This window comes from Lissotriton helveticus, chromosome 4_1 (genome assembly GCF_964261635.1).
Source record: "Lissotriton helveticus chromosome 4_1, aLisHel1.1, whole genome shotgun sequence".
Classification (NCBI taxonomy): Eukaryota; Metazoa; Chordata; class Amphibia; order Caudata; family Salamandridae; genus Lissotriton; species Lissotriton helveticus.
The window spans coordinates 1,575,393,824-1,575,420,658 of record NC_136063.1 but is presented as its reverse complement, the minus strand read 5'-3'; the positions used below and the strand labels follow the sequence as shown (position 1 = coordinate 1,575,420,658).

The 26,835-nt window shown below is 43.6% G+C and overlaps 1 protein-coding gene across 1 annotated transcript; it reads right to left on the bottom strand.

Annotated features, from left to right (window-relative positions):
- Nucleotides 1-3,842: 3,842 nt before the first annotated feature.
- Nucleotides 3,843-26,459, bottom strand: INHBA (inhibin subunit beta A). The gene is made up of 2 exons (XM_078688199.1): nucleotides 25,754-26,459; nucleotides 3,843-9,965 (listed from the first exon to the last, which is right to left on the bottom strand). Exons 1-2 carry the CDS (start codon nucleotides 26,142-26,144, stop codon nucleotides 9,115-9,117), a joined length of 1,242 nt encoding a protein of 413 aa, XP_078544325.1. The 5' UTR covers nucleotides 26,145-26,459; the 3' UTR covers nucleotides 3,843-9,114.
- Between the last annotated feature and the right edge of the window lie 376 nt (nucleotides 26,460-26,835).

Sequence of the window (26,835 nt, the reverse complement as noted above, 5' to 3'; positions counted from 1 at the left end):
CGTTGCTCATAAGTCTTTGTGAGGAAATGGACCTCTTATTATCAAATCCATGATTTGCCCTTACAAGGCAAACAGAAGTCTTCGCTCAGATGAGCTGTACTTAGCAGTGGTACCCAGGATTAAAAAGGTCAGAAGTGATGGCCGGCGTTTTTCATATAATGCCTCAAAACTATGGAATGGCCTGCCGCTTCATCTACGTAGAGAATCTAACCATCTATCATTCCGGAAACAACTAAAGACCTGGCTCTTTCCGTAGAAGTCCTGTCCAACTCTAGTAACCACTACAGCGCTGGGATGCTCCTGGGTAGCCATGCGCTATATAAAAATCTTTCCATTCCATTCCTTTGAAGTGATTTTGGTATATTTGCCAAACACCAGATGTCCGAAGATGGTTGAATAATAATATGTAATGAGGGTGGACAAGGCAAGTCATGCTCTTTACCTAGAAATTAACAATACTGACTTGTAATATTGCAATCAGGCTTTAAAGACAAAACACCCAAAGCCACACCTTATTTAGCAACAGCTTATAAAGATTAACAGTGTATGCAAACAATGTTACCTGAAGAGCACTATGGAAGTGGTCCAAAATTAATCACTTTTTGCTGAATTCAGAAATGATGGAAGGACTTCTGCATCCAGGCTGATCACAACTGATGTCAATGTAGGTCTATGGTGATCGAAACCTCTTGTTGAGGAAGACAAAGGGGTTTCATTAAAAATGATTTGATCTTTCACACCTGCTCTACTTGAATGGTTCCTATCCTTCCAAAACCCTCCAGGATTATGGCCTACCTACTTTGATCTCTTTTCTAATTGCACAATTTAATGCAAGTATGTCTATGGAAGACCTCTGCATGTCTAAGGTAGAACATTCTAAAATGCTTTCACAGCACTAAGACATTAAGAATACTTCAAATAACTCAGTTGCTTTAAAACACATCAATTCCATTACATCTTCAGGCTTGGGACGACCAATTCCCCTAGGGCCTCTAACTTGCAAGAATAGTGTACACAGCCTTCCTTTCATGGTGGGCAAAGGCATAGTCAATTATAATCTTTCTTGTGGAAAGCTTCTTCCACCTAAACCAATATGACACTTATGTCTTAGCCATTCCTCAGCCCTTCTTCTGATCAACAGTGCCCACCAAGAGAGAATTCATCCTAACCATTCAGTTGCTACGCTTCTTGTCTTCAACTTTTGCTCTTTCTATAGTATCTGAGCATCCTCTAACATTTGTTAAAAAATGTTCATAAGTATTGAACAGCTGCCATGAGCATGTTCATGCACTAAAATTGATTGCTCGAGTGCTGTGAGGATGCAATGGAAACACCTGAATTAACTAATGGACATGCTGATTAATCTAGGACCATAATTCGGGGGTATTACGCCACTAGCAGTGCCTGAGAGATAGTATTGGCAGTGTATTCAACGGTGCTGTCTTGTTGTACAATAATTTGTGGCCTACAGTCTTCCTAGGTGGATGTATGTCAGAAGTTTAGCACAAAAATATCTGCTACAAAAATTAGTGTGCCCAGAATACTGACTACTAAAATATTGTGAAGGTGAGTATATGCAGATAAGCATAGATTATCTATATTTAATTTGACTACGACATACCTTTAAACTATATATATTCTCACCGTACATATGTATCATGTGTATCCATACTTACCACCATAGACTTCCCACAGGTTGTGTAGATTTATAGTTTGGGTGTCTGTACTAAATATTTTTTAGTTGGTACTTTTGAATGATCAGTTTAAGAAAGCCGACAATGCAATTGAGAAACTTTATTATTTTGTTCCTCCAAAGTTTTAAATTCTTTGTTTTTTATTATGCAGAGATTATGCAGAGATTTCTTTGCCTTAATCCTTCTGTGAGGAATAGTTCTTATTTTCTAATTCTCCCCTACTTCCCGTGGAGTAAATATTTAAGAACCATGAACCTTTGCCAGTTAGGTGTATGGTGCAATGATCTTCATCATGTACTAATTTAGGTTTTAGATTGACTCCACTTCAGTTCTTACAGATAAAGGTGTTTTTTGCCTTCTGATAACTTGGTATACCTGGAAATGTAGTGCCCCCTACTGTTTGATTAGCTATGCCATTTAATCATTTTTTCAAACCTTTTTTATTGTCTGCTCTGCATAGTTGTTTATCAGTTTACCAGTTTTTTCTGTGCACTCATAAAAATATTGTACATATATAGTAACACGGCCATTGAAATAATTACAATATCTCTTAAATTGCATTAACAGGCTGTTATATTATTTCCTTACCAAACCAGTTGTGTTCTAATTGTGTTCTCTTATTTAGTTACTATGACCTTGAAAAGAAATGCCATTATAGTGAGCAATGAAAATAAAATGACAGTTATGCACATTTTTAAAGGGCTGTTCAAACCATGTACCCATATCAACTGATTTGGGATAGATAGGTTCATGCATTGCCGTTCCAGTGAATCATACAATAATATTGGTACCTGAAAATAAAAACAGGCACTGTGGTTAGTCATTGCCTCATAGTGCTTGGGAGTCGATATGGTGCAAGCTTCTAATCAAACTAAACAGCACCAGTTCTCTTTGATCTGAGTGGGTCCTGTGGTGTGGTTGAGAGTAATTAAACACCAACAGCAATAGGTGTATCTGAAATTATACCTGATATTCCGTTCAGGGATGACTGGGTTGTCAGTTGTTTAGAAACAACAACCTGAAGGTACTGTTGATACAACCTATCACAAGGATTAGAGATTGAGCACCAGATTTAATAAGCTCTTGTGTTGTCCTTGCATTATACAAGTCAACATAGGGAAATGCAAGTGGTTAAGTGACATTTACAAAGCCACCCAAATCGATATTTGCGTGACTATGCATCACTTTCATCAGTAAAGTAACTCAAAGCCGTGCCTTGTGCTGCCTTGCATTATCATAATCAGAGAGACATTAGATGGATAGAGCATGGCCGTTCCCAGGCATCCACCCATCTATTTTGATGAAAACGCAGATTTACTACTGGGTTTGTGACAAAATGGAGTGCCTACCCAACACTGGCATAATAGGGAGAAATATTTATATTTCTTCTCTTTGCTTCCTCTTTGCATGCGCTCAAACAGGATCATGCCTCTAAGGATAGTTTGAAGGTTTCCCATTCTTGCACAACATCTATCCTTTCCACAATGCAGGCACCCGTGTGGCATGATGCAAGATAGCCTGCATTGGGGATAATGTACCAACAAAAGGACGGATCAGAGGTGCCCCATATCTTTGTAAATATGGCACATTTGTCCTCTCTCCCTTTCACGCAATGCAACACAAAAAGTTCCGCTGTTTACAAAATCGTGTCCTTCATTGTTATTCATAGCTAAGTGGCTAAACGTTGCACTTACAAAACTCAATATAAATACATATTTCACAATATTTCATTGTTATAGCGTTTGAAAACACGAAGCATTTACAGCAGTGGTGTAAAACATTTGAGGGGGCCACTCTGCAAAGTACATGGAGCCCCCCACCCAGCCAGGAGTTCCCAGACCAGGGTCCGTGTACAGTGTCTGAGGGGACCCCCTGGAGTCCAGGCGCCCTAGCACCATGGGAGCTGCGGGGACTAATGTTACACCACTGGTTTACAATGAGAGAATGGGTTACTCATTTCATTTTTTTAACAGCATGGTGATGTCAACTAAAGGATGTGAAAACTGAATCTGTCTTTTAATATTCAGACATCATGATACCTGTGCCATCAAACTGCAGGTCACTTTCTGGTGCCATCTCACACACATCCACAAACGTACCCCTCAACAAAAGAATAAAAAGGAACGGCAGCACAGTGATCAGTGAAACTTAATTTATTGATTTCACTCGTAGTTCATTTTGTCAATGTTTGAGAAAGGGCAATAGAACAGAAAGAACAAGGTACAGTTGTAGCTGACCAAAAACTGCTTGCGCTTGTGAAAATATTATTGTCAGTGCAGAGTCATTCTCTCTTGTAATTGCAGTAAAATGTAGATGTCTCCCAACACCCCAGGCACCTTGTCGAAGTGCACGGAGTTATTCCTGGCAATGTTTAAAGGAAAAACAAAAAAAACCCTAACAGATATTCTTTTCAACATGAAGACAATAAAGCAATCAGGAACTGATGAATACTGCCCACTAAACTGTACAAAGGATAGCTAAACTCAGCATGCCTTCCGAATATAAAAAAAACCTATCAGTTGGAATGCTGCGAAAATAAATAATTTCTACTATTAACAATGCAAACATATCAAATGTATCTCTTTCGACGTAATGTAAATAAAAAAAATAACAGAAATTTTACACAATAAATATTAAGAAACAATTTACATAGTTGTAACACACTCATAAATTAACAACTTTAATTACATTTAAAGGAACAGAGATTGATTAAAGCAGTGTATGTGGAACGGAAGCAAACTAAAGGAGGGAATCATGTTTCTTAACATCTTGGCTTGGATTCAAGATGAGGAGTTAAACCAAAAGCAAAATACATTTTCAAGGCATTTACATGCAAGAGAAAAACGTCAATGATATTTTCAAAGAAGATTGTTCCACTGTCTATGTTTGTGAACATGAATGTTAATCCTAACCTGTATTGAGAAAGAGAGAGAGAGAGAGAGAGAAAGAGAAAGAAAGAAAGAAAGAAAGAAAGAAAGAAAGAAAGAAAGAAAGAAAGAAAGAAAGAAAGAAAGAAAGAAAGAAAGAAATGGACTTGGAGCTCGAAAAGTAAATAATAACTTGCTGCTGTTGGACCCTCTCCAGCTACTAAGTGCATCCTGTGTAACAAAGACTGCGAGGCGAGTGAAGGGTTATAGTGTTGTCCCACTTCAAATAGATTCTACCAACCTTACTTGACATGTCCACATTTTATGTTTATAGGGATCTGTGTGATGCAAAGTAATACCACATCACTAACTGAAGTCAAACGACTTTACCCTATTTGTAAGCCCTGCTTTGTTGTCGATTCATCTAAACTTTGCTGTAACTTGATCTTGTAAGTATTCATTTACAGCCTATAATCCCAACCACCCAACTCCAACGAGCCAATGATGGCCTGAAAACATATACTCTGACAATAGGCAAGAAACCAAAAGCTGTGAAAAAACTGACATATTGTGCAGAAGCTTTATTTAGCAGGCACTGAGTCTCACTGCATTCACGACTGTCCCAAAGCCTTGGTGCAGCACTCCAGAATGGTCTGTATTACAGTACCGCAAAGGCCAACTGACAGGCAATAAAAACATCCAATGCATAAGTTAAAATTGTACTTGTCAGTGGGCAGAGACAGTATGAACGATTGGTAGCATGTACTTGCAATTATTTGTCTGTCTAGATACCTGACAAATTGTTGCTATTTCCCAAAAATAGACGTCCTTGAAAACGTATTAAATATGGTAGGACTTTCTAATACCATTTGAAGGAGATACAAGTGTAAGTAAACTGTATATTTTTGTTTTGCTTCTGCTGGAACAACAGTTGGTCCTTATTAACATACCACTTTCTGTTGTATTGAACAAGTTTCCTTTTCCCTCTGTTTTATAAGCTTTAACCACAAATCAAAACCCTATGCTTTGCCCATAGCTGTACAAGTTGAAGATTTCCAAATTTGTAAGCAGAGTACCGACAGAATTAAAGCTGTAAAGCAGTGGAAAAGCTCTGACTGTCTTCAAATTTCAACAATCAAGTAAACCTTTTTTATTGCCCATCTGCTCTCTACTATTGTTTGTAAGTAACAGGAAGTCCCGCTTCTTTAAACTACTGAGTCACTCTACAAACAACTTGTTCTATGGTACTAGATAAAAGGCACCCAAACTGAGTTTTAAAAGTGCATGTTCCCATGTGCTTAAAGGATATCTCTTTCTCCGGCCTCTGTCATTTTGGATGCAGAGGATAAGTAAGCCTGTAAATTGTAGATGATTGAATGTCATCCGGTTCTTCTTTTGTGGAATTCAGAACAGTTGTACCAACATGCATTAATTTTTGTCTTGCTAAACTCCACACTTAATGGCAAGGAATGTATTCCACCAAGTGTCCAGCACTGGCATATGTTTTAAGAAAGTGCATAATGTACATATCCACATATATAAAAAGGTGGTAGGTGATAACCTTTAAATAAGATGTTTCAGTGACATCTTACGCACTGGGAGAAGCCCTCACGTGCCTGTGAGTTGGCAATAATTCATGGGTAGAGATGGTCACCGTTCATTAATGGCCAATAGCAAAAAAGGTAGTACTCTCTATTGGTCAGATTTGGGAATCTATTGTACCTTCCTCCTAAGACAACACAATGGCATGCTTCCTCCATAACCTTTGTCAATAGAAACCTGATTTATGGACTATCAGTCGAAGCAGCAATTACATAATGGCACAGCCTGAAACCATAAGTGCAGACATTGCCCACAGTCATACATGGAAGTGGAGGATATTGAGCTAAGGACAACTAGTGGTTTTACTGCATCTAATTGTAACATTATTTGCCCACCTCCCTGATGTCAGCATGGTTGATGGGACATTTCTTACCTGATTCAGTCAGGGAGTGGAGAAGACAATTGCAGTTAAAACAATATACTAATGGACGTTAAACACATATATGGGCTAACACATATGCCTGTGTTAAACTTGTAGCATGTAAGTCGAAGCATTTTGAATGTATTTTTCTTATTTCATCATATGGAATCTCAGTGTGTTCCAAAGCAGGTTTATGATACATAGCGGTAGTAACTACTTGGAGTTTAAGGAAGTGTCAGGGCAGTTTTTTAAGGGGAAAACTAATGAAGAAAGGCATCCTCCTCAGCATTTTGCAAGAAGCAGGAATTTTACTTCTGTTAAAAGATTTAACCAAGGTGAAGCATTCTACTAGAAAAGTATCTTGGTCAGGGAGGATCTTGAAGTAAACCAAGAGAATGTGTCAGGTCCTACTATATTGGTCTACCTAGCATGCTTTGTGGAATTTCTTCGAAAGCAAACAACCAACCCTGTTGGCGCAATAACTTTGAGTGCAAGGGGCAAAGCATGTTTGTCACATTCTACTTAGTGTTCTACTATGCAGGCTTTGTCAATATAAGGCTGGCCATCATGCATTTGCATTTTCAGTCAATACATGGGACAAACATCATATACTAAAACAGTGAGTAATTTGAAAGAGAAAATTTAAACATTTAAGTTTTTTGTTCATAGTGCTAATTTTTTACTTGAGGCCAGTTGTGCTAGCAAGTCTGAAAAAGTGTACTTTCATTCAAAGTTCATAATGAATAACTTAATATGTATGCTTTGCAAGCGAAGTTGTCTAGAATAAATTAGAAAACATAGTAAGAAGAGTGTACCTTGGTAATAACATAACATTGAAAAGAGATGTTTTGCATCTCATTTGAAACATAAACATGTGCATGAAAGAATACAGATATACAAATACATTTAGGCTGAAAAACGGGAAAAATGAAGTACTTTCCATCTTCTACCTTTTTACTGGAATGTCTAACACCACTACAAGATGAGTAAGGCCCAAACATGACTATTGCCAATTTTAGCCCTACTGATTGAAACGTTTGTTGCTTGAATCTGACAATCTGATATCAGAGACAGAAATGATTACCAGCCTTATAGTCAAAGAGCAATATTTTGTACATGAACATTCCAATATGACATTCTAAAAATAAGAGAGAAGTGTCAGACAAGTTTAGTCTGTTGTCTCTGAGTATGCAGTCAACTGCATTTTCCATTCAGAATGGGATGAAGCATGTTGTGATGCGCTTCAAAGTGGAAATAGAGAAGCAAGTGTTTACCAGCCGCTGTCTGTGCAGGTAACTGCAGTGGGGCGGTGGGGCGAGTAAGGGGGGATTTACTGCGGCTGGTGTTTACTTTTCTGCAAACAACCACCTATCTTTTAGTTATGCCTCTTGTTCAATAGTATACAACCACCGAACAGAGCACAGACTGTGCATCCAGAAAATAGTGTAGTTTTATGGGTGAAAAGAAGTCAACTTAATCTAGTTAATCTACACTCATCTCTTGCATCATCATTGCATATCCATTGGCCTTTCAACCCGCCGTCACACTCTGACACTGAACTTGTTGAATGCATATCAAAATTCAAATGGACTGTTCAAGGCTCACACATCTTTGGTGTATGCATCTAATCTTTAAGGTAAAAAATAATAATATTAACATTAACAATAATAATAGTCATAAAAATAGCTATTTTGTTGTGTGCTGTAGAAATTCTTGAATAGCTCACGTTAAGTGCAGCTTTTTAGACCCTGCCCTCCCCCCATGCCCCTTGAAAATACTTGTTAAATAAGAATTAGAACAGCTCAAACACCATTGTAGTGCAAATAGTAAACGATCAAAACATTTTTTTCTTTACAAAATATAGAAATGCTTGGCTCCAGTATCTGGGCGAAATACATTCCTTTCAAGTATCACTCTTCAAAGAAAATCACAATTAAACGTCTTACTTCCAATAAAAAAATGTCTTTCTTTTTTCTCAGGTAAACAGTTTCAAACAGATAGGTTGCATAGTTCTAAGATCTTTAAGCACCTTAGTGAAATGTAACTTTGTATTATTTCGATTTTTTTTGTTTCCAAAAGTAGTGCAGAAGAGGAGTCATGAATGCCTGCACAAAAATACTATTTACCAAAATATACTATATATAGATATATTTATATTTCTATATCTGTACATGTATACATATATATATGTATACGTACATACATTAATGAAAATGTATATATATGCATATACCTCTATATGTATGTGTGTGAGTATATATATACATATATATACATACATGTACATGTGTGTGCATATGTATATATATATATATATGCATATATATACCTATACTTCAATATACATAAAGAGATTGTGTGCACATACAAACAGATATAGACAATTTGTTTCTCTAAATTGGAATGTTCCACTGATTAGCAACCGGAGAATTCTGTAGTTATCTGGACAACATCTAATATTGTTGCAGATGTGGCAAGATTTTATCCTTCTTCCTTTGTCTTTAGTTTTGTCTTGTGACCTCTTTGAAGTCAAAATTGTTTTCTCAAAGTTATTTGCACTTTGCTTTGTTCAATTTTGTTCTTACAATGTCTATGAACAGCCACATTCTTCCACAACCATGTTCTGGATGTCCTTCTTGATGATATTTTGCCCATCGTCATAGTAAAGCATGGACATGGCCCTAAGCTTTGTGGGGACACAGCAGGACTTGACACTGGTGAAAGGGCTGTAGCCCCTCATGCGGTACTGGTTAATTACAGCGGCATGAAAAGAGGGTCCAGATCCTGAGGTCCCTGTGATGTACATGGGGCAATCCCCCTCACAGTAATTGGCAGTGTAACCAGGAGGTGCGATGACCCAGTCTGACCATCCAATGTCCTTGAAGCTCACATAGAACTGCTTTTTGCAACAAATGCTAACCTTCCCATCACATTCTAAACCGCGCTTCCTCCTTCTGTGAGGGTGTTCTTCTGATTGTCTGGCCATGATCATTAAAAAAGGCCTGTGTGATTGTTCCCTCTCTTCATCCCCTGCACCACCATTTGCTACCTTCACTTCCTCTTCCTTCTTTTTCTTCTTCCCCAGCAGTGTTGGTGTAGCACCGGTCTCTTGGCACTGATCACATGCTATCCGGATGTCTAGGGATGTTTTGCCTTGATCTAGCAGGTGCTGTATGCTTTTAGCAATATTAAAAGTGTGCCAACCACTTCTCTTGGTGTCCAGTGGTTTTTCCGCAATCAGAACCTCCTTTTTTTCTCTCTCTTGTCCGCGTTCCTCATCTTGTCCACGTTGTTGCTGCTGGTATAGACGAATAGTCAACTTGGTCCTGCTGCGGTTCGACTTGTTGAGTTTGACGAAGAGCCAGAACTCTGCCTGTTCAACCAGAGACAGGTCACTGCCTTCCTTTGAAATCTCAAAGTGTAGCACTTTCTTGGACGGTCCTGTGAGTCAAACAAGAAAAAGAAGAATACACTGAAGTTAAACTTTTACGACTTTGGAGAACTTTAAATAAGAGCAAAATGAAAACATATTTTTTTATTACATTGAATTTTATTTGCAATGTGCCAATGTGTCCAATTCTAAAAGGACCTCAGTGATGAGAATGGCATTGCTAAACTTGTGTGCACGTCAGTGGCCTATTATCCTGTTAGAAACAAGTTCAACGATTAAAATCCTAATTACCGTGCTTTACTGCTAGGGATATATAGTATGCTGGATACAATCATAGAGCCACTTTCGAATTCAAACAGCAATGCCTTTGTTTGTATTGTTTTAATATGGGAAATACCACCAAGATATCCTGCTGGGCTCTGTGGATTTCTAAAGAACATTTTGTTGGACCGCACCACACTCCACTCAGACATGCTCTGGAAAACTGCTTTAATGAAAACAACAGGCCCAAACCACTAAGTTGAACAATACCTTGGAATGGACGTGCCTGCCACGACACTACAAAGCTCAGCCTTTCTTTGTTTGATCCTTTAGGGCTCTCATGTATTTCCAGCTAGCCTGGTTCAGCAAACAGCCCATGGTGTGGGTATGTTAGTTAATTCCTTCCAACATGCAGTGCTTATGGAGTTAGCACCGGAAGTGGCCATAACATGTCCGGTGACTACCGTTGTAAATATGTTCAGAGCCCGTGTGTTTAGAAATGCACACGAATACACGCATTCAGAAAGATACACTCGTGCATAGGCACGCAAAAGCAGCTCACACGAATACCCCACTCAAAGTAATGGGAAAACATGGTTAAACCATAGGCAATAATGGAGGACCCGGGGAAAACCACAGACAAACATGGCCTCCCACAAACTCTGCCAGGCCCTGCAAAGGCCACATTTGAGACAGGACTTTGGGCTTAGGAAGAACATGAAAAGTTGAACGTGGGCCTCAGCAAGGGAATAATCAGTACCCACATTGCACAAGTGATGCCAACAAAGTTGCTTTTAGCAAGGTCGACGGCTTTCCGTGACCACGAAATGTAGCGTTGAGGCAGCAAAAACAAACTGCACATATTTCCTCAAATCCTAAGTGGCGTTAACTTGATTTAACGCCGTGAGTACAGTGTCCCAGTCTTTGCTATCTGCTCCGAGGCGAACAGAGCAACATTGTACACGCTCCTGTTAATCGAAAGACAAGCATCGTAACATCCTGGCCATTATTTCAAGGTTTCCAGGCATTCTGGACGGCGTATATTGTTTTCCCCCTCTTCCCTGCTGCAAAGGAATGACACACGGTCATTCTGCTCTTAATTTAACACGCATCCCATGTAATTATAGTGCCCTGATGGGAAATATGCTGATGAATGACACCGCGCCAGAGAGCGGCTTATTAAAGGATGCTCTGGGCTGCAAATAAACGTGTTGGCATGAGGGGAGCAGTCGTGAGCCTGGTGATGAGGGGGAGTCCTCGAATAAAGACTTCATGTTCCTGGCAGAGGCAGAAATGAGTAATCTGCTCTGCTGGATGACGTGAACACGCGAGCGCAGATAGGGATGTATTATATCAAGTGCTACTTTGTTGGAATCGATTGTCGCAAAAAAAGGCGCTGCAGGTTTCTTTACAAAGAAGAAATAGATAACTAAGAATGCTAAATGATTTAACTTTTAAGATTACTGGTGTTTTGGGGAGCAGTAAAATCACAGGTTGCAGGCACTGAGAGTGTGTGTGTTTGGAACAGGGACCAAAAGAAGCCATCAAAAAATGGGCAATGTTTACTTGCAATGCACCAGGTGAGCACAGTGATGGGGAGATCTCAGCAAACCTATTTTGAGGAAATGTAGCAAATTCTGCATTATTAGGTCTGAATGGGTGGAGCAGACATCTTTCATACCTATGGTTAGCAATGCTTTAAAAAATACTTATCACTAGCTTTGGTACCATCCATGGGAGTAGCTCTCTGCTTGGTGTCTGGTTCTGCCTCCTAAGGAATGCTTTCATTGCAGAATATGAGAGACTATTTTACATGCAAAAGTACAGAGAGTCATTACATATTAAGCTAGTTGATCAATAATGGACTGTGCACAGAAACCAATATTTTTTATTATTATTTATATTTTTTGCCTTCAATCGCAGCAGATTTTTTTTTTTAAACGCAAGTGAGGCAAAGTGGCCTTGCCAATGCTTGCTCCTTCAGGGTCTGTCATGAAATCCATGAGCGTGTTCTGCTACAGCAGAAACCTGACCCACACCTTGACAGCCCAGTGGTAAGTCAACCACCTACACCGGGATCCAGGGAGTGTGTCAGCTGGAAAATGAGGCTGAAAAAAATGCAAGAGTGGTAGTAAAGGGTTTGTTGCAGCTTTGAGAGCCGGGCCAATATCTGCATTGCAGCCCCTGGCACCCCATGCAGAGAGAGCGACCGGGAAAGAGCGCATCTGAATGTGAAATAAAAAGACAATTGTTGGTGAACATCAATCCCGTCAGATCTGAGGCTGTGAAGGTCACTTGAAAGGTGATACTGCGTCAGTCGGGCTGCTGTTCGCACTGCACGATGGATGAGTTTTTGGTGAGTGCCGAACTCCACAAGCTCTCTATTGTCTGCCCTCCCTCAGCAGAGCCCAGCTCCCGAGCCATTAAGCTCCCCTGTGTGTCATGGATAGCCTGACAGGTCGCAGGTATCTTCTAATTTAGAGTAGCCCGAGGGCTCGGGCTTATGTTTTGTGGTTTTGGGCAAAGCGAGAGTGTGAAAGAATATATTTCGAGCGCCATTGTTGAAAAAGGCACATTGCTCCTGTTATCTGTTTACTGTGCACAATTTCTGGCCATCTTAGTACTGAGCCCGAATAATGAAACCAGGTGCCTGGGTAATTAATATGTGTAAATATATTCCATGCTTATATTTCCACAGTTGGAATGAACCTAGGGAGAGAGATGGGCCTAGCCCCACTCAAGAAGGTTAGCACATTAATTACTAAAAGTCGAATTTTGTGGATAACATTTGTGTCAAGTGGTCATTACAAAGACTAATAATGGCAGAATGCTACACTGCTCTGTAAAATGTGGTAGCTAACTTTATCTTGCCATTATTGACTACAACACAGTCAGCGTGGTACAATCCCCTATACTATAGTCTCATGCTTGCAGTACATAAGATTCTCCCAGGGTTTTTTAGGGTGTAGCGCAGCACACCAAATAGGAAAGTGTGCGGTTTTGTGGTTAAGCTGTTAGTTGAGACTCCCATCTCACTGTGCTTTACTTCCTTATGTGACAGAACATTTTGCGGAGTGTGAAGAAAGTGACTAAAAACAAACAGGATTGTTTTCAGCCTATGGTACAAGCTGATAATTCACCTACCCCTGTGTTTCTCCTTCAAAATCTAAGCTCTAATGTAGTTGGTGATTGATTGTTATAGCTGCACCCGTCAATTGTTATCCTTGCACCCCCCACATGCAGCCAAATTGTACACTACCACTTCTGGTAATAATGTGGAAAGCCACTTCCTCTGAGTCTCCAAACGGCACTTCTTGGCCTGGAGTGGGCCGTTGAGCATATGCACATAGCCTCTGCCCTGTGGAGTGCTCATACGGTCTGCTACCCTCAAATTGCAAGTGATGTTCAAAACTCATCTTTATGCATAAGACAGTATGTAAACTGGGGCCATTGCATCTATTCAGTAAAACCCAGGTCTGCTTCCAAGCCTCCAAGTTCAGTTACTAGGCTACTGAAGAGTATAGTTCATTTTAAGTCTGCCCAAATAGTTGGGTGAATTTGAGAATTTAACACTTCACCGAAAGTCTGAATATCTCTAAATTTGCTACATGGTGTGTGGTTAACTGTGCCCATCCCCGGAGCTGAGGACCCATCCAACGGGAATAGAACAACAGAATGCAGGTATGTGGGTTTTCAAGCTGCCATATATTGCTAAGTGATTGGAAAACACAATAGCCTCCTCCTGGAAGCATCATTTCCCTTCCTCCTTTCCTCCTCTCAGAGGTGAAGATCAACCCTGAAACTTCCAGCAGCAAGGAAAGGAACTTGAGTGTGGTGACATCATCTAAAAAGGAATGTAGAGAAACATGGCTGCTGAGAAGCTGGAGCACCTCTACTGAGCTAGCAAATCTGAATCTCATCGGGGGTTCTCCCACCTCTCGCCTCCACCAGCCTCTTGAGGACTTACTGAGGAGGGTGTTGTTCATCCGCAAGGGAGTCTTGCCGTTCATTGGGCCTCACTAGGTGTCATGCATCAGCTTTGACTGGGCCAAGTTGCCTGCAGACATCAGCTAGATGGCTGAAGACCATTGGCTATACTGACTATGAGAGGGATGAGGTAAGCCCTGACTGTTGAGAAGCTCCATTTATTTGGAAATTAAGGCACTGAGTATGGAGAGGGGACTGGGACTCCACACCCCAAGATGAAGTTGACCTCACGTGGTAGGCTGGAGGTATGTTTGTCTTGTTACCAGGAGGCGTCAGTGATGGCCTTTTTCCCTTGCTTGTGGTGCTATTTTTTGGGCTGCCTGAATCCCAATAGCATGAGAGCAGCCCCCTGGCGGGATGCATGCTGACATCTTGTTCCCCCGCGACACTCCCTTTTCTTCACATGGAGGCCACTCTGTAGTGGCCTGATAGCCCTGACAATAACTGGAGTGTTAACCCTTTGCAACCAAATTGACCCACTCTTCGCATGAGGGCAGCCATATTTGAAGTAAAAATGGTGCCATCATTTTTCTTTAGTTTGATGGCCTTCACTAATCTGCAAAACTGAAGACTATAACTTTCTATAGGCATTGATGATATGCGTGTCCTTTGTTTCAACGTATGTAACTGTGTAAATTGTTCTTGTAGAACAAAAACTATACAACTTTAATTGTATTAACTGCTTGTATGGGACGCTTCCTGTAAAGCATTCAGATACTTTTTTTTGTTTTTGTTCACACTATATAAAATCATAACTAAATAAATAAATTACGGATACTACTCCAACCCCCTGCTAACAAGAGTAAAAGTTCTACTTCCATAAATGACCCCTTTCTTTCAGTTCTTTATTTCTTTTAAAAGAATCATCAGCTCTCACTTAGCCAATCTGACAAACCAGAAAAAGGTTGAATAGTCCCTTGAAGCTTGCAAGCTCGAGTTTGTGGCAAGCACACCCAAACAGTGACTCATAAAAATTGATTTTTTTTCCTCAATGACCACAATCGTATTGCTGCCTTCAACTGCAGCCCAGGTCATTCCTGCAAATCATGCTGCGCAAGGGGTTGTTTCTGTAAAAACTACTTATTATGTAGATTTTTTTACATCGTCAGATGCCAAGGTGCAACATGCAACACCTCTCTCATACGCATAATAATAACAGACGGGGCTAATGACAGGGTGCACTTAGATCAGTTCTTCGTAAGAAAATTAGCATGTTGACTGATGCTTGGGCCACAAACCCTCTGCACCTCATAATTATGCCTTGGGTTGCTCATTAAAGGTAGTCTTTTTTAGCTGGTCACTTCAAAACTGGTGTTTAAGCTCGAGTTTCTGTTTGGTAAATGCTCCTATATCTGTTTACTAGACCCTTGTCTTATTTGTGTAGGCCCAATAACTGACCAATTGGAGCTTCTATTGCGAATTAGGTGACAACATGGCGGTGTGGATATTTTTGCTGCGCTATTTTTATTACTATTTACATTATTGCAGATTCCATGTTGTGTCTGAAGAATTAAAAAGTGTTGCCCAAAGTTTTTCTTAGAAGTCCACCAATGGTGCTACCGAATGACAGGGATATGAAATACCTGGGAAGCCTAGTATTGCATCTTTCTTTCATCACTTTATAACTTCCTGTCTCTTATCCTCACTCTTTGGGCTTTTTTTCCATACTTTCCTTCTTTTATCATTGTTATTTCTCTTTTCCTTGTCCACTTCTCCCTTTTCTGTCCTTCTCACTCTTGCTCTGTGTCAAAGTCTGACGATCAACCATAATCCCTGGACCCACCACTGGCAACCACTGGTACAAATTAACCAGTGCGCGGAAGTGATTATTGATGATTACAAATATTGTAAGGATTGTTGGTGCAGAACTAACTGACTTACACTGTAAATTGACAAACGAGAGGGCTGTATTTTTATTTTCATTGCATAAGTGTGCTAAATGTATTGATCACCATAAAAGAACAGTTTAGAGCAAACACCATTGCTGATGCATCTTAAAATATAAACTTGGTTAAAGAATAACTGGAGCTACTCAGATGGAATTTGTATTTACTGTGTCACTTCGGAGAGATACGGGCCTGGGCAATCTTTGATGGAGTAATATCCCGAGGCCCTACACAAGTAATCTTGGAATGATATTTATAACTTGCTTATTGCCTTGTTATACTTCAGATTCATTCATTAGTGCAGAGTAGAGTTCTGTGAATTCACAATTTATGCTACTCCGTAATGTTTTCAAATTTGGGATGAATTAAACGAAATTATCGTAATTGTGCAAACTGCAAACCCAGAGAATGGTGTTAACTACACGATGTGGCATAATAGTATAATTTAGGAAATTTCGGTTCAAAGGCATAATACAAAATGACCGAAACTATGTGAGTTTAAGCGCATAACAGATATTGTGACAGGGCCTACTCCATAGACCTTTCATGCAGGAGGTGCTCCATTATGGTGCACTGTCTATGCCAACGTCTTCCATACGGAGAAGGATTCTAGCAGGTCTACTGAAACTCTAGTGATCATGGTTGATAACTTCTAGTGATCTGTGCAAGGACCTGGACTGATATATTTTACAGCTAACATTGAATGCGAGGTCAGGCTAGAGGTGGATGCTCTTTATGACCAGGCGGTAATGATTCAACTCAGGCGGTGGCTCAGGAGAAACTTGCTTGTGGAGCAAGGACTTTGCCTTCTTCTTCCTCCGCGCCTTACATATGGTGGGAGCGTTGTCTACTTGGAATGCATAAAGATAACCTATCAGTTCTATGGATTCATGTCACACTGGAGCTAAATCCTGCCATATCTTTCATGATATTCAGCGGCTCATCAATGGAGACTATATACTTTTAAAAGACAGACTTCAGGTGTGAAAGTCATCTGTTTTTTCCGGCAAGCCAACAATGTTGGAAAGTCCCCACTGATTGCATAAAATGTGGATTTGTATACATTGGAAGCATTTTCATGTTGGGCATCATGAACCGAAGAGTGAGCACAGGCCCTGAAGGTAGGAATCAGGTACACTCACTGCCTGCCAGAGTGTCCCAGGGACTGAGGTGCCATTCTCAAGAGAGCGGGGTTGGGGGTACTCCTAGTAACACCCGCTGTTGCTCCACACTCACGAGTCAGGGTACCCTTTGGTGACATTTCCTACCCTCACTCATGCCTGCTGGACTGACTTTACTGGCACATTTCTTCCTCTAATCCCATTAGTCTGAATTCATTTAGAAATTTTTAAGAAATTCCCACATAGCGCATCTTTTTGGTCCCACTTCTGGTCATCAGCATCTGGTATTTCTATAAGAAGAATACCCAGAGGTCTAATTCTCCTCGTGGTTGGATCAAAAATAGATTACCTTTCTTTCTTTTTTTCTATCCCTTGGCTCCTAATATATAATTTAAAACACACCGAGAAGATAATGCGCTGTGACATTGACGACCATTAGGAGGGAACTGTAATGCTGGCTTACATCCTGGAAGCAACCCCATGTAAACATGGATTGATAGTTATTTTTAATATGCTCTTCCCTGTCAATTGTAGCTATTTACAATGAACACCAGTGTTATTTGTCCACAGTCCCTGTCCGATATCTCATGTTGTAAAATGTAATGTTATCTTACTGGCATTTTCATATAGCACATTCTGAAATTAGTATGGCTGGCTACGATCGAACGGTTCGAAAGCATCTGGGAATCTGACCATTTCAGTATTTTGTGTGCTGCAAGCAACATTTTCAGATGACCTTAGCATCCTGGACATTCTATGTTTAAAACGTGGTCTCGGTGAAAATAAGTTTTACAAATGATAATAGCTTGATAATGTTTTAATTAGAAATAGTACCTCTTTCGGGCTCGTGAAATAATATGACAAGGTAGGAGAGGGGGCTCGCATTGGGTAAGAAGTAAACTGCGTTTGAAGTTCCAGTACAGAAAGAAACTTTGAGGAAGCTGGTGCGTAGTGCCCTCTAGTGGTCAGAGAAACATTACTTTACATTCTGAAAACCATGAAGGCAGATGAGGATTGGCCGTCTTTGATGTTTGTGATTCGGCCCTTGGAGGGGAATCCCCACCGTGCATCAAGTAGTAGATTGTAAAATGTTTTCAGCAGTAAATGTTGTTTTGTGTTGGCACGGGCTTATTCTGGTACCTATGTAGGATCTGTGGATTTGTGTAAATAGCATTTCCCTAAAATATAGATGAAATGCTAGAAACAGACTTTAAGCAATTACATGGAACAAATATTGAAGTTACCCTAATTAAAAATAAGTCAACTTATATTTTTTTCATTAACAAATCCTGACGTGGGTACAAATCTGAGGTGGGTATCTTTCAAATGGAACATATATAATACTGAATTTCTGTCAAAGTAGTACCCTGTTTGTGAATGCTTGCTTTTTATGGTTTTTGATCCATGGTGGCAGTACCACTGCGCTTATGAGAACAGTAATACATACAGAGGAAAAGGGGGGAACAAAAGCATGGTTTCAGACGCCTGCATTACCCTCTGCGTCTCCCCACAAACACCATGACCGGTGGGCGTCAGTGAAAACCTATTCACTGCATAGTTTTCTTCACTATCTATGCCCGGCCTCGTTATATCTCAGGTGATGGCCACGCCTTACAGGATAGCTGGGGAGCACCAGAGCTGATGGTGCTGTCACCCAGAGAGGTGCCAATGAGGACTTCATGCTCATAACACACAAGGTCTGAGATGCTGGGCTTTCTGAAAAAAGATTAATAAGGAACCACTCAACGTGACCGGCGGTGCACTGCCTTTGTGAGACTTCAAAGTTAGCATTAAGAACTTTGCAGATTAGCCTAGACTGGAGCCCCTGGGCCTTAATTGGCGATCTCAGGCTGACGTGCACTGCGAGGGCAACTCTTCGTACTTGATTAGGCCGCAGCGAGGCGTGCAGTAACACTTTCAACTCAAGCCAGGGCCATCGATCGGGAGCTGCAAGAGACTCCCGCTGAACACCTCTAGGAATTCAGCTGACCTGCTAGAGGAGCGTGTCCTCGTTTGACTTCAGAAACCAGTCACCCACCTACCTACCCTTCCTTCCTTCTTTCCTTCCTTCCGCCCTCCCTCCCAAACAGCATGGTGCTTGACCTATTTCTGCTCAATATGTCTGACTGGTCAGAACTCAAACCCTTAAATCGCCATGAACAGGTCTGCAGAGTTCCCTGCCTCTCTCCTCGCCATTGTGAACTGGTTCAAGCCCGAGGCTGGAACTCATTCTGATGGTTCCTCCGTGCACCTCCAGGTGAGGCGCTCTCGCGTGCTTGCCGTTTTACTTCTGTGTTGGTTTTGCACAGAACTAGAGGGACGGCACCCAACACCCGCTGCAAGTGCTAGGCTGGTGTTGACAGATGCGCGCCTTCTCATTCACGTGAAGTGAACCCTGAGGCTACGGCTTGGCTGGGCTCGGGGGCTGGGCTCCCGGTGATTGGCAGCAGTGAAACGCTGAGTATCTGTAATGGATCCACCACTCATCGACTGCCTGTTGGAAAACAGAGAACAGCCCGGCCTTGTACAAAGGCGAAGAACAATTGGCTGAGGTACTCGTATGCGCTCTGTGTGCGGCTCCCTCAGAGCATTTCTTATTGGCAGAACACATGAATTCAGTATCTTGATTGGTCTCACCCTCAACAAAAGAGGCAATGTATCTTTTTATCACAGCCAATGGCATTGAATACAGTCGACGTGTTTATGGACTAAACCCTATGACTCTATGAAGAGATATACAGGTAATTTTCCGGATTATAATTGACTAGCACACACTTTTATGCTACAATCCCTCATCTTGTAAAGCTCTTTCTGTCTAGTTCCAAAGAAGCATCAATCTAACGGGATCTCTCGTGTCAATGACAAATGGCATAATGTGACATTCCTGACATAACTCAGGCCTGGAGAGCAGTGTAGACCAAATAATTGCTATCACCAATAGGAGCTGTGTCAAAATAGCACCTTTACCAACCCCATTCATAGCTCGCAATGTGACAGAGGAGCATGGCCTAAAATGCAACTCCTGGAATGATGTCAGACTAAGTTCTTGTACACAGTGGAATACATTATGCAACTTCACCTACCTAGCATTGGCTGGTGATTTCATGGTTCATGATTCTGAAGCTAAAAATGAACACAACTCCATGCTTTCATGTGATAGGTAAAGCACTGTTAATATAATTATAGCTCATAATGCACAGTGAAAATATACTGATATATTTGAAGGTCAGAGGTCAGCTAAGACAAAAAGAATAGGTTTGCCTCATTACAAAATGTTTTAAAAACCAGCTGTCTGAAGTTAACCTTTTGGATTCTACTAGAATTAACCACCTAGCTCTTCAATCGCACTAAATCTTGATGCAGAAGCCCTGAAGCCTAAAGTTCCCTGCCTATAGATTGTATATGTTTCTCCACAGCTCTTGCTAGTTATTACTTTACTTACTGCAAATTCACTCTACCGTTTTTCTCAACACACAGCTGTGTTCCACTTTTCTTCTTTTAAATTCTACCCATATTTCGTTTTTCTTTAATTTATAATTGCATCATTCAAATGGTAACTTTTTTCACCCATTTAACATTAGAAGGCTTTTGGAAACTGTTGGTATAAACTGCCACCTTAATGTCATTTTTGAACCCAGATCATAAAAATAAATATTTGGTATCTAATGTAAATTGAGGAGTTTGACTTGGTGAGAGGAGGCAAAGAACATATTTTGAGCCTGTTCAGTTTGCTTTACCTATCCATTGTGGTTTTTAGTTATGTAATTAAGCTAAACTCCCTGAGATATGGACAGGCAAACAAGTAAGGACCCCTCCATACCTGTTTCTGGGATGCTCTGGTTTGCACTTTTCTGTAGTCGCTTCACACATGGTCAAAATTGACAAAGAAACATGTATACAATGTGTTGGGTGCTTAAATTTAAGTGAAACTGTATAGTTACTTTTCTGAGCATTTCTGGATCTACTTGAATAAGGGGTAAATTATGCTTTAGAGGGGGGGGGGCGCGGAGGTGTGCCTTCACTCAGCTACTTATCATTTATGATTGCATTTTACTTTTGTTAATTAAAGCAACGTGACTCATTGCAATTAAAGTAATGCGAAACTTGGACCTTGAAAATACATATTTTATGCACTTTAAGTCATAGGACAGAAAGCAACCATTAATGTGGGCCTCGGACATTATACACATCGCATTATCACCCATGTCAAGATCAGGCCTTTAATACTTGAACAAATCTGCCTACTGCCTCACTGGACCACATGACATTGTGAATAAAAGCCCCAGCAGCAAGGTTTAGACGTGGGTTGAACTGCAGAGCCCCCTAGCCCAACTGCCCGTATGCTTGAAGGAGAGGTTCAACCATAGGGGCACCAAGTGGCCCTGCGCCCTGTGTGCCACTAGCGCCCTTGGCTCGGCTTCCGCACTAGGCCTCCAACTGCGAGACAAGTCTAGTTACAGCCACATTAAAGCTGCCTTGAGGCATACACCATGACTCATGCAGCTAAGGCACAGACGAGATGCTGGAACAAAGTTTGGTTCTTTTCTGACCCTCCTTCTTTTCGGTCGATGATTGGTGGGCTTCACTCAGAGGTATCATGAATGGACCAATGAGGGGTGAAATAAGATAACAAGACAGCTATTGCTTTACCGAAAGCAGCGGCTTAGTAACTACGCTCTGGGGTCTAGTGGAGGCAATGAGAAAGAACCACACAAATGCCCAGGGTTCAGTGGGTCACTTCAGGTGTCTGGTCTCCAGCGCCACTACACCTGCTGCACCATTTACAGCTACACCTCTGATAGAAAAGGCCCGTTGATTTATGAAAGAGACAATCAAAGAGCCGGAAGTCCATGTCCGCACAATGTTTAACACTAGGGAATATTCTTTTTCGATGCAATCCCAATTTTGCTAGCAGTGTTCTCCGCAGAGAGAAAATGTGACATGCCCAGGGTCACACAATTTCGTCAACAGAGAAACTCTAACCATGACATAAACTGCTTAGTGACTAGACCACCCTAGCCCTCTTTTGAATATACACATAACATAATTACAGACTGCCTTTTATGTGTAGACAGAGCCTTGGTATTCTGAATGTGAAAGAAAAGAGCAGGTCACCCAGCGCTAATAATGTTGATACTTCGAAGTGCGGCCAGCGCATTTCTCCATTGATTGATGTTACACTGCACTTATTGAGAACTCAACCCAAAGCAAATAAATCAGATACAAGGGGAGCTAGTCAAACAACCTATGGGAACAATCGTAGTATCCCAAACTTCTGAGTGCTTAACGAAATAGACATCGGGTGTGGTGCTTGTAGAAACGCATGACTTTGTAGCGCTAAGAACAATTTCTTCTCCTATAACACTCGAGACAAGGACACGCTGCTGTGTTAGGCTAATATTCCAACCACGAATCGGCAGCTCCACAGATTCATGCAGGACCGTTCACCCTCTGAGCTGCCGCACCAGCTTGCATCACCTCCTCCTCCCAGAAACTTTCAAAACTATCGCAGCCTGTACAAGGCATGGATCACAACAATCGCTCCCAAGCTATTTGTGTCTCGTTTGGCTCATTTCGCCGCTCTGTCATACAGGAGAGGGCAGCAGAACTCACGCACGAGTGAGCAAGTCAGGAGTGAGTAATGTGGTGTTCACAACCGTCCAGATCTAGGGGGCACTTGATCTGTCATCCTAATGCAGTCGGCAGTTTGTCTGTACCTTTCTGTCCACCCATCTGGGCCCCTCTCTGGTTTGTCTTTCTTCGTGTCGGTATGGTTGTGCCTGTCTTCCTGAATATCAGTCACCATATATGTTTGTCTCTGTCTGTCTGTCTGTGTGACGGATAGCTGTCTTGCTGAATTCTTAAACATATGACTGTCTGTCCGTACCTCTGGCAGTGTTTGTTATTCATTGTCTATATATTTGTCCGTCGGTCTGACTGACTCAGTTTGTCTGATTTGGTCTGTGTTCACGTGTATGCCTAGTTTTCTCTCTTGACTGTACCTCGGCATGTCTGAATTTGTCTGACTGCCTTCCAGTCTGTCTCGCTCTGTGTCCGTGCGTCTGCCTCTGAACCCACGTTCTGTATTGATTGTGTCTCCTGTCCAGGTGAAATTTCTCAGAAACATGGCCCCAAAATATTGCTGTGCAAATAGCGGGAGGCTCTGCCTAATGAATAACTGTGCGCGTGTCTGGAGAGGCTCAGGCCAGGCGGTGACGGCGCGCGCTGCGCACTTCCGGAGTTCAATGCGGAGGGAGTCTCGCTCAGGGAGCACAGGGGAGGCAGCAGGTGGCCGCGAGCCCCGGGCCCGGCTGCTGCTGACTGCACCCGGCGGGAGAGGGCTGCACCGGCGCGGGGGGGGGGGGGGGGGGGGGGAGAGAGAGAGAGGGCCACAGAGGACCAGGCGGGCAGAGGGTGGACGGAGGAGGGCGTCACACAGCCCCCACAGAGACAAAAACCACGACACACATCCCCAGTCAGGCAGGACAACTGGCCGCGCCCCTGACAGTGCCACGGAGAGGCGGCACGGGGGAGAGCTGGCAACTGTAACACGGCAGAAGCGCCGGACCTGCAGGAGAGCTCAGGAGGCGAGCAGCACAGCTCCTGTTTATCACACAGCAACGCCCCCCCCTCCCCCGCCCACAACAGCTCCCCATAGCAGCACAGCGTCCCCTGACACGGCGCGAGGCGGCCTAGGGGAGCTCTGGGTGCTGCTTAACTAGCGTCAGGAACCACTGGGCTGCAGGGGGACTCGGGGAGGTGAGCGTCACACAGCTCCCGGTGACAGCACAGCCTCCTACACAGCTCCCCGAGAGAGCGGCATTGAACGAGGAGGTGTGTGTGTGTGTGTGGGGGCGGGGGTGTTAAGGAAAGCCCGCCAGAAACTCCAGAACTGTAACGGGGGATCCGGGGGGCGAGAGCGTCACACACCTCTCAGTGACAGCATTTTCTCCTACATAGCTCCCCCCGAGATACCACGGCGCCCACAGACAAGGAGCGAGGCGGACCACGGGGGCTCTGGATACGGAAACGCCGCCCAAACCCCCGGGGCTGCAGGGGGAGTCACGGACGAGAGCACCACATGGCTCTCGGTAACAGCACAGCCTCCGACACAGCTCCCTGAGACAGCACAGCCCCCTCCGACAAGGACCCAGAGCAGGGAAGATAACCTCACACAGCTCCTGGTGACAGCCTGCCCCCCCCCCCCCTGCCCGCACCACAAAACACACAACTAGAACAGAGTGAGACCGCGCGGAGACCGCCGAGTACAGTAACACCGACAGAATGTCCGAAGAGCTGGGAATGTCAGTGACCCCCCCCCCCCCGCACACACACACACTTCTGACAATAATACAACGCGAGGCGTTGGGTGGGGGTTACGGTGGTCGTTGGGAGCTATAGCATTGTCGCGACCGCCTGAGGTGGATGGGGTGGGGTGACAGGTAGCCGTACAGCTCCTCTTGTCAGTACAGTACCCCCTCCCCACAACGGAACAGGGCGAGCCGAGGGAACCCTGGGAATCTACCGCCGTCAGGAATGTCCGAGCCGAGACTCTGCCCGGCTCACACGACAGCCGCTCTGATGCAACAGGTCTTCCCGGCTGGAACTGCTGCCCTGCGTGTTTCTGCCTCTGCAGCTAACTTTAAACAAGGCATGCCTTGCTTTCACAGGCTGCAGCCGGGAGTGGCCGCCCTGTAAATCCGCTGTGTGGAGCAGAGACCCACCTCCAGTGCCCTGTCACGCGCCAGACGACGTACTACATACAGCAAGCCCTGGGATGGGGCTGGATCCCCCCTTAACCTCGCAGGACTCGCCAGCCGCTGCTGTGCGCACAGCGTTTCACAGAGGAACTCGCAGCACACGTTGAACTTCGTGTTTATGAATGAAAGCACACCCTGTCAAACGGTATTTCTGTTTTGGCAGAGAGCACTTTGGGGACTACGCTTACACGGAGGACCTGCACTGTTCACTCCATTGGAGCGCAAGATTGACTTCCAGCCACCCTGTGCCGTCCTGTATTATATTTGTCTGTGCAGTGCGTCAGGATGCAAAATATGCAAACGTGCGACGCTGTAGCGCCATATGAAGGGTGCTGTTGATGGGCACCTCTAGTCTGAAGCGATAGGATTTTAACAAATCACCCTTGCTGCATTAAACTACCTGCTGCCACCCGCTTTTCAGCGCCGCCTGACTTAATCGGCTGCCTCAGCGCACATATCCGAGAGATGCCACTACAGCTGCTGCTTAGCGCGACCTATGTATTTGCACAACTACATAACTCTAAAATGTAAGATGCCTATGGGGTGGCGCTCTACTTGATCAGTTCTGCTATCCACATTGCAAAGCGTATGTGTGCACATCACCTGCCCGTCTTTAGGGTAAAAAGGGTCAAGAGTGTTCCTACCTCAGCTCCTGTCAGCCACCGCGTCCTCGCCGGCACTGTCGCCCTCCCCGTCCACGCCTGTCCTGTCAGCCTCCCCCTTCACGCCGGGTCCCAAGCCTGCTCCTGAATGTGGCACAGTGCATGCGCTCGCACCCGGCCGGGACCAGGGGGCTGCGGTTTCGCGCGAAGCGGCCACCTACCTGCCTCTGCGAAGGTGATGATCTCCGAGGTCTGCTCCAGCAGCTCGCTCCTCTCCGCCCGGCGCCCGACGTCGTCCTCTATCTCCACGTAGCCGTCCTGGCCCACCTTGCCCACGTGCAGCTTCTTGATGGCGTTGAGCAGGGCCGCCTTGGGCACGGGCTGGGTGATGTTGGGCCGGCTCCGCATGTGCAGCATGCTCAGGATGTGCTTCTTGACAGCCTCCACCATGTCCGCCTGCGAGGAGGGAGCCGCCTTCTCCAGCCTGCCCAGGGCGCAGGACGGGCAGTCGGTGACCGAGCCCTGCCCCTCAGTCCCCGGGGTGGGGGAAGCCCTCGTCGCAATCCAGCAGAGCCCCAGCAGCAATCCTCTCAGCAGAAGCACGCGCAGCATCCTGGCAGCAGCCTGTGGTGAGCCTCTGGCTAAAAAGTGCCTCGCTTTTGGTGTACCTCCTCGCCCCACAAACAAGCACAGGTTTCTCTTTTTCCTTCCTCTCCGGCTAAAGGCGGAATATGGTGAAAAGTTTGCAGTGAAGTTTCTGCAGAGCAGGCTCTCTCCCTCTCAGAAAGAAATAAGTGCTCTTCGGATACGTTGCTGTCAGAGTGAGATCTGACTCTGTCACGGGGACTTCAGAGAGAGGGAGAGAGCGAGGGGACGACTTGGCCTGAAGTGAGTGAGTGAATGGGAGAGGGAAGGAGTTTTGTCTATGAGTAAACCTATGATTAGGGAGGGGGAGGTTCAGCCCATATTCTGACAGGCTGCTCTCCGTATGCACACTTTTACCAACACACAGACTCATGCTCTCTCACCCCACCCCTCCCCGCGACCCTCCTTTCCCTGCTAACCCCTCGCTCCTTCCCTCCTAATCTTTTACTGAGCACTTTGTTACTAGTTCATACTGACTGCCGCCTTGTCTGTCTGCTCGCCCTGTGCGTGTGCTCACTAATTCCATTTCAGCAACTGAGTAAAACAATTATTCACGTTAGGTCTCTGTACATAGAACGCTTCTGCACTTGGAGTCGCATGCTGCTTTCAATTTAATTTTATTCTTAGTTGAATTATGATGAAACTTTCCCCTTTTACT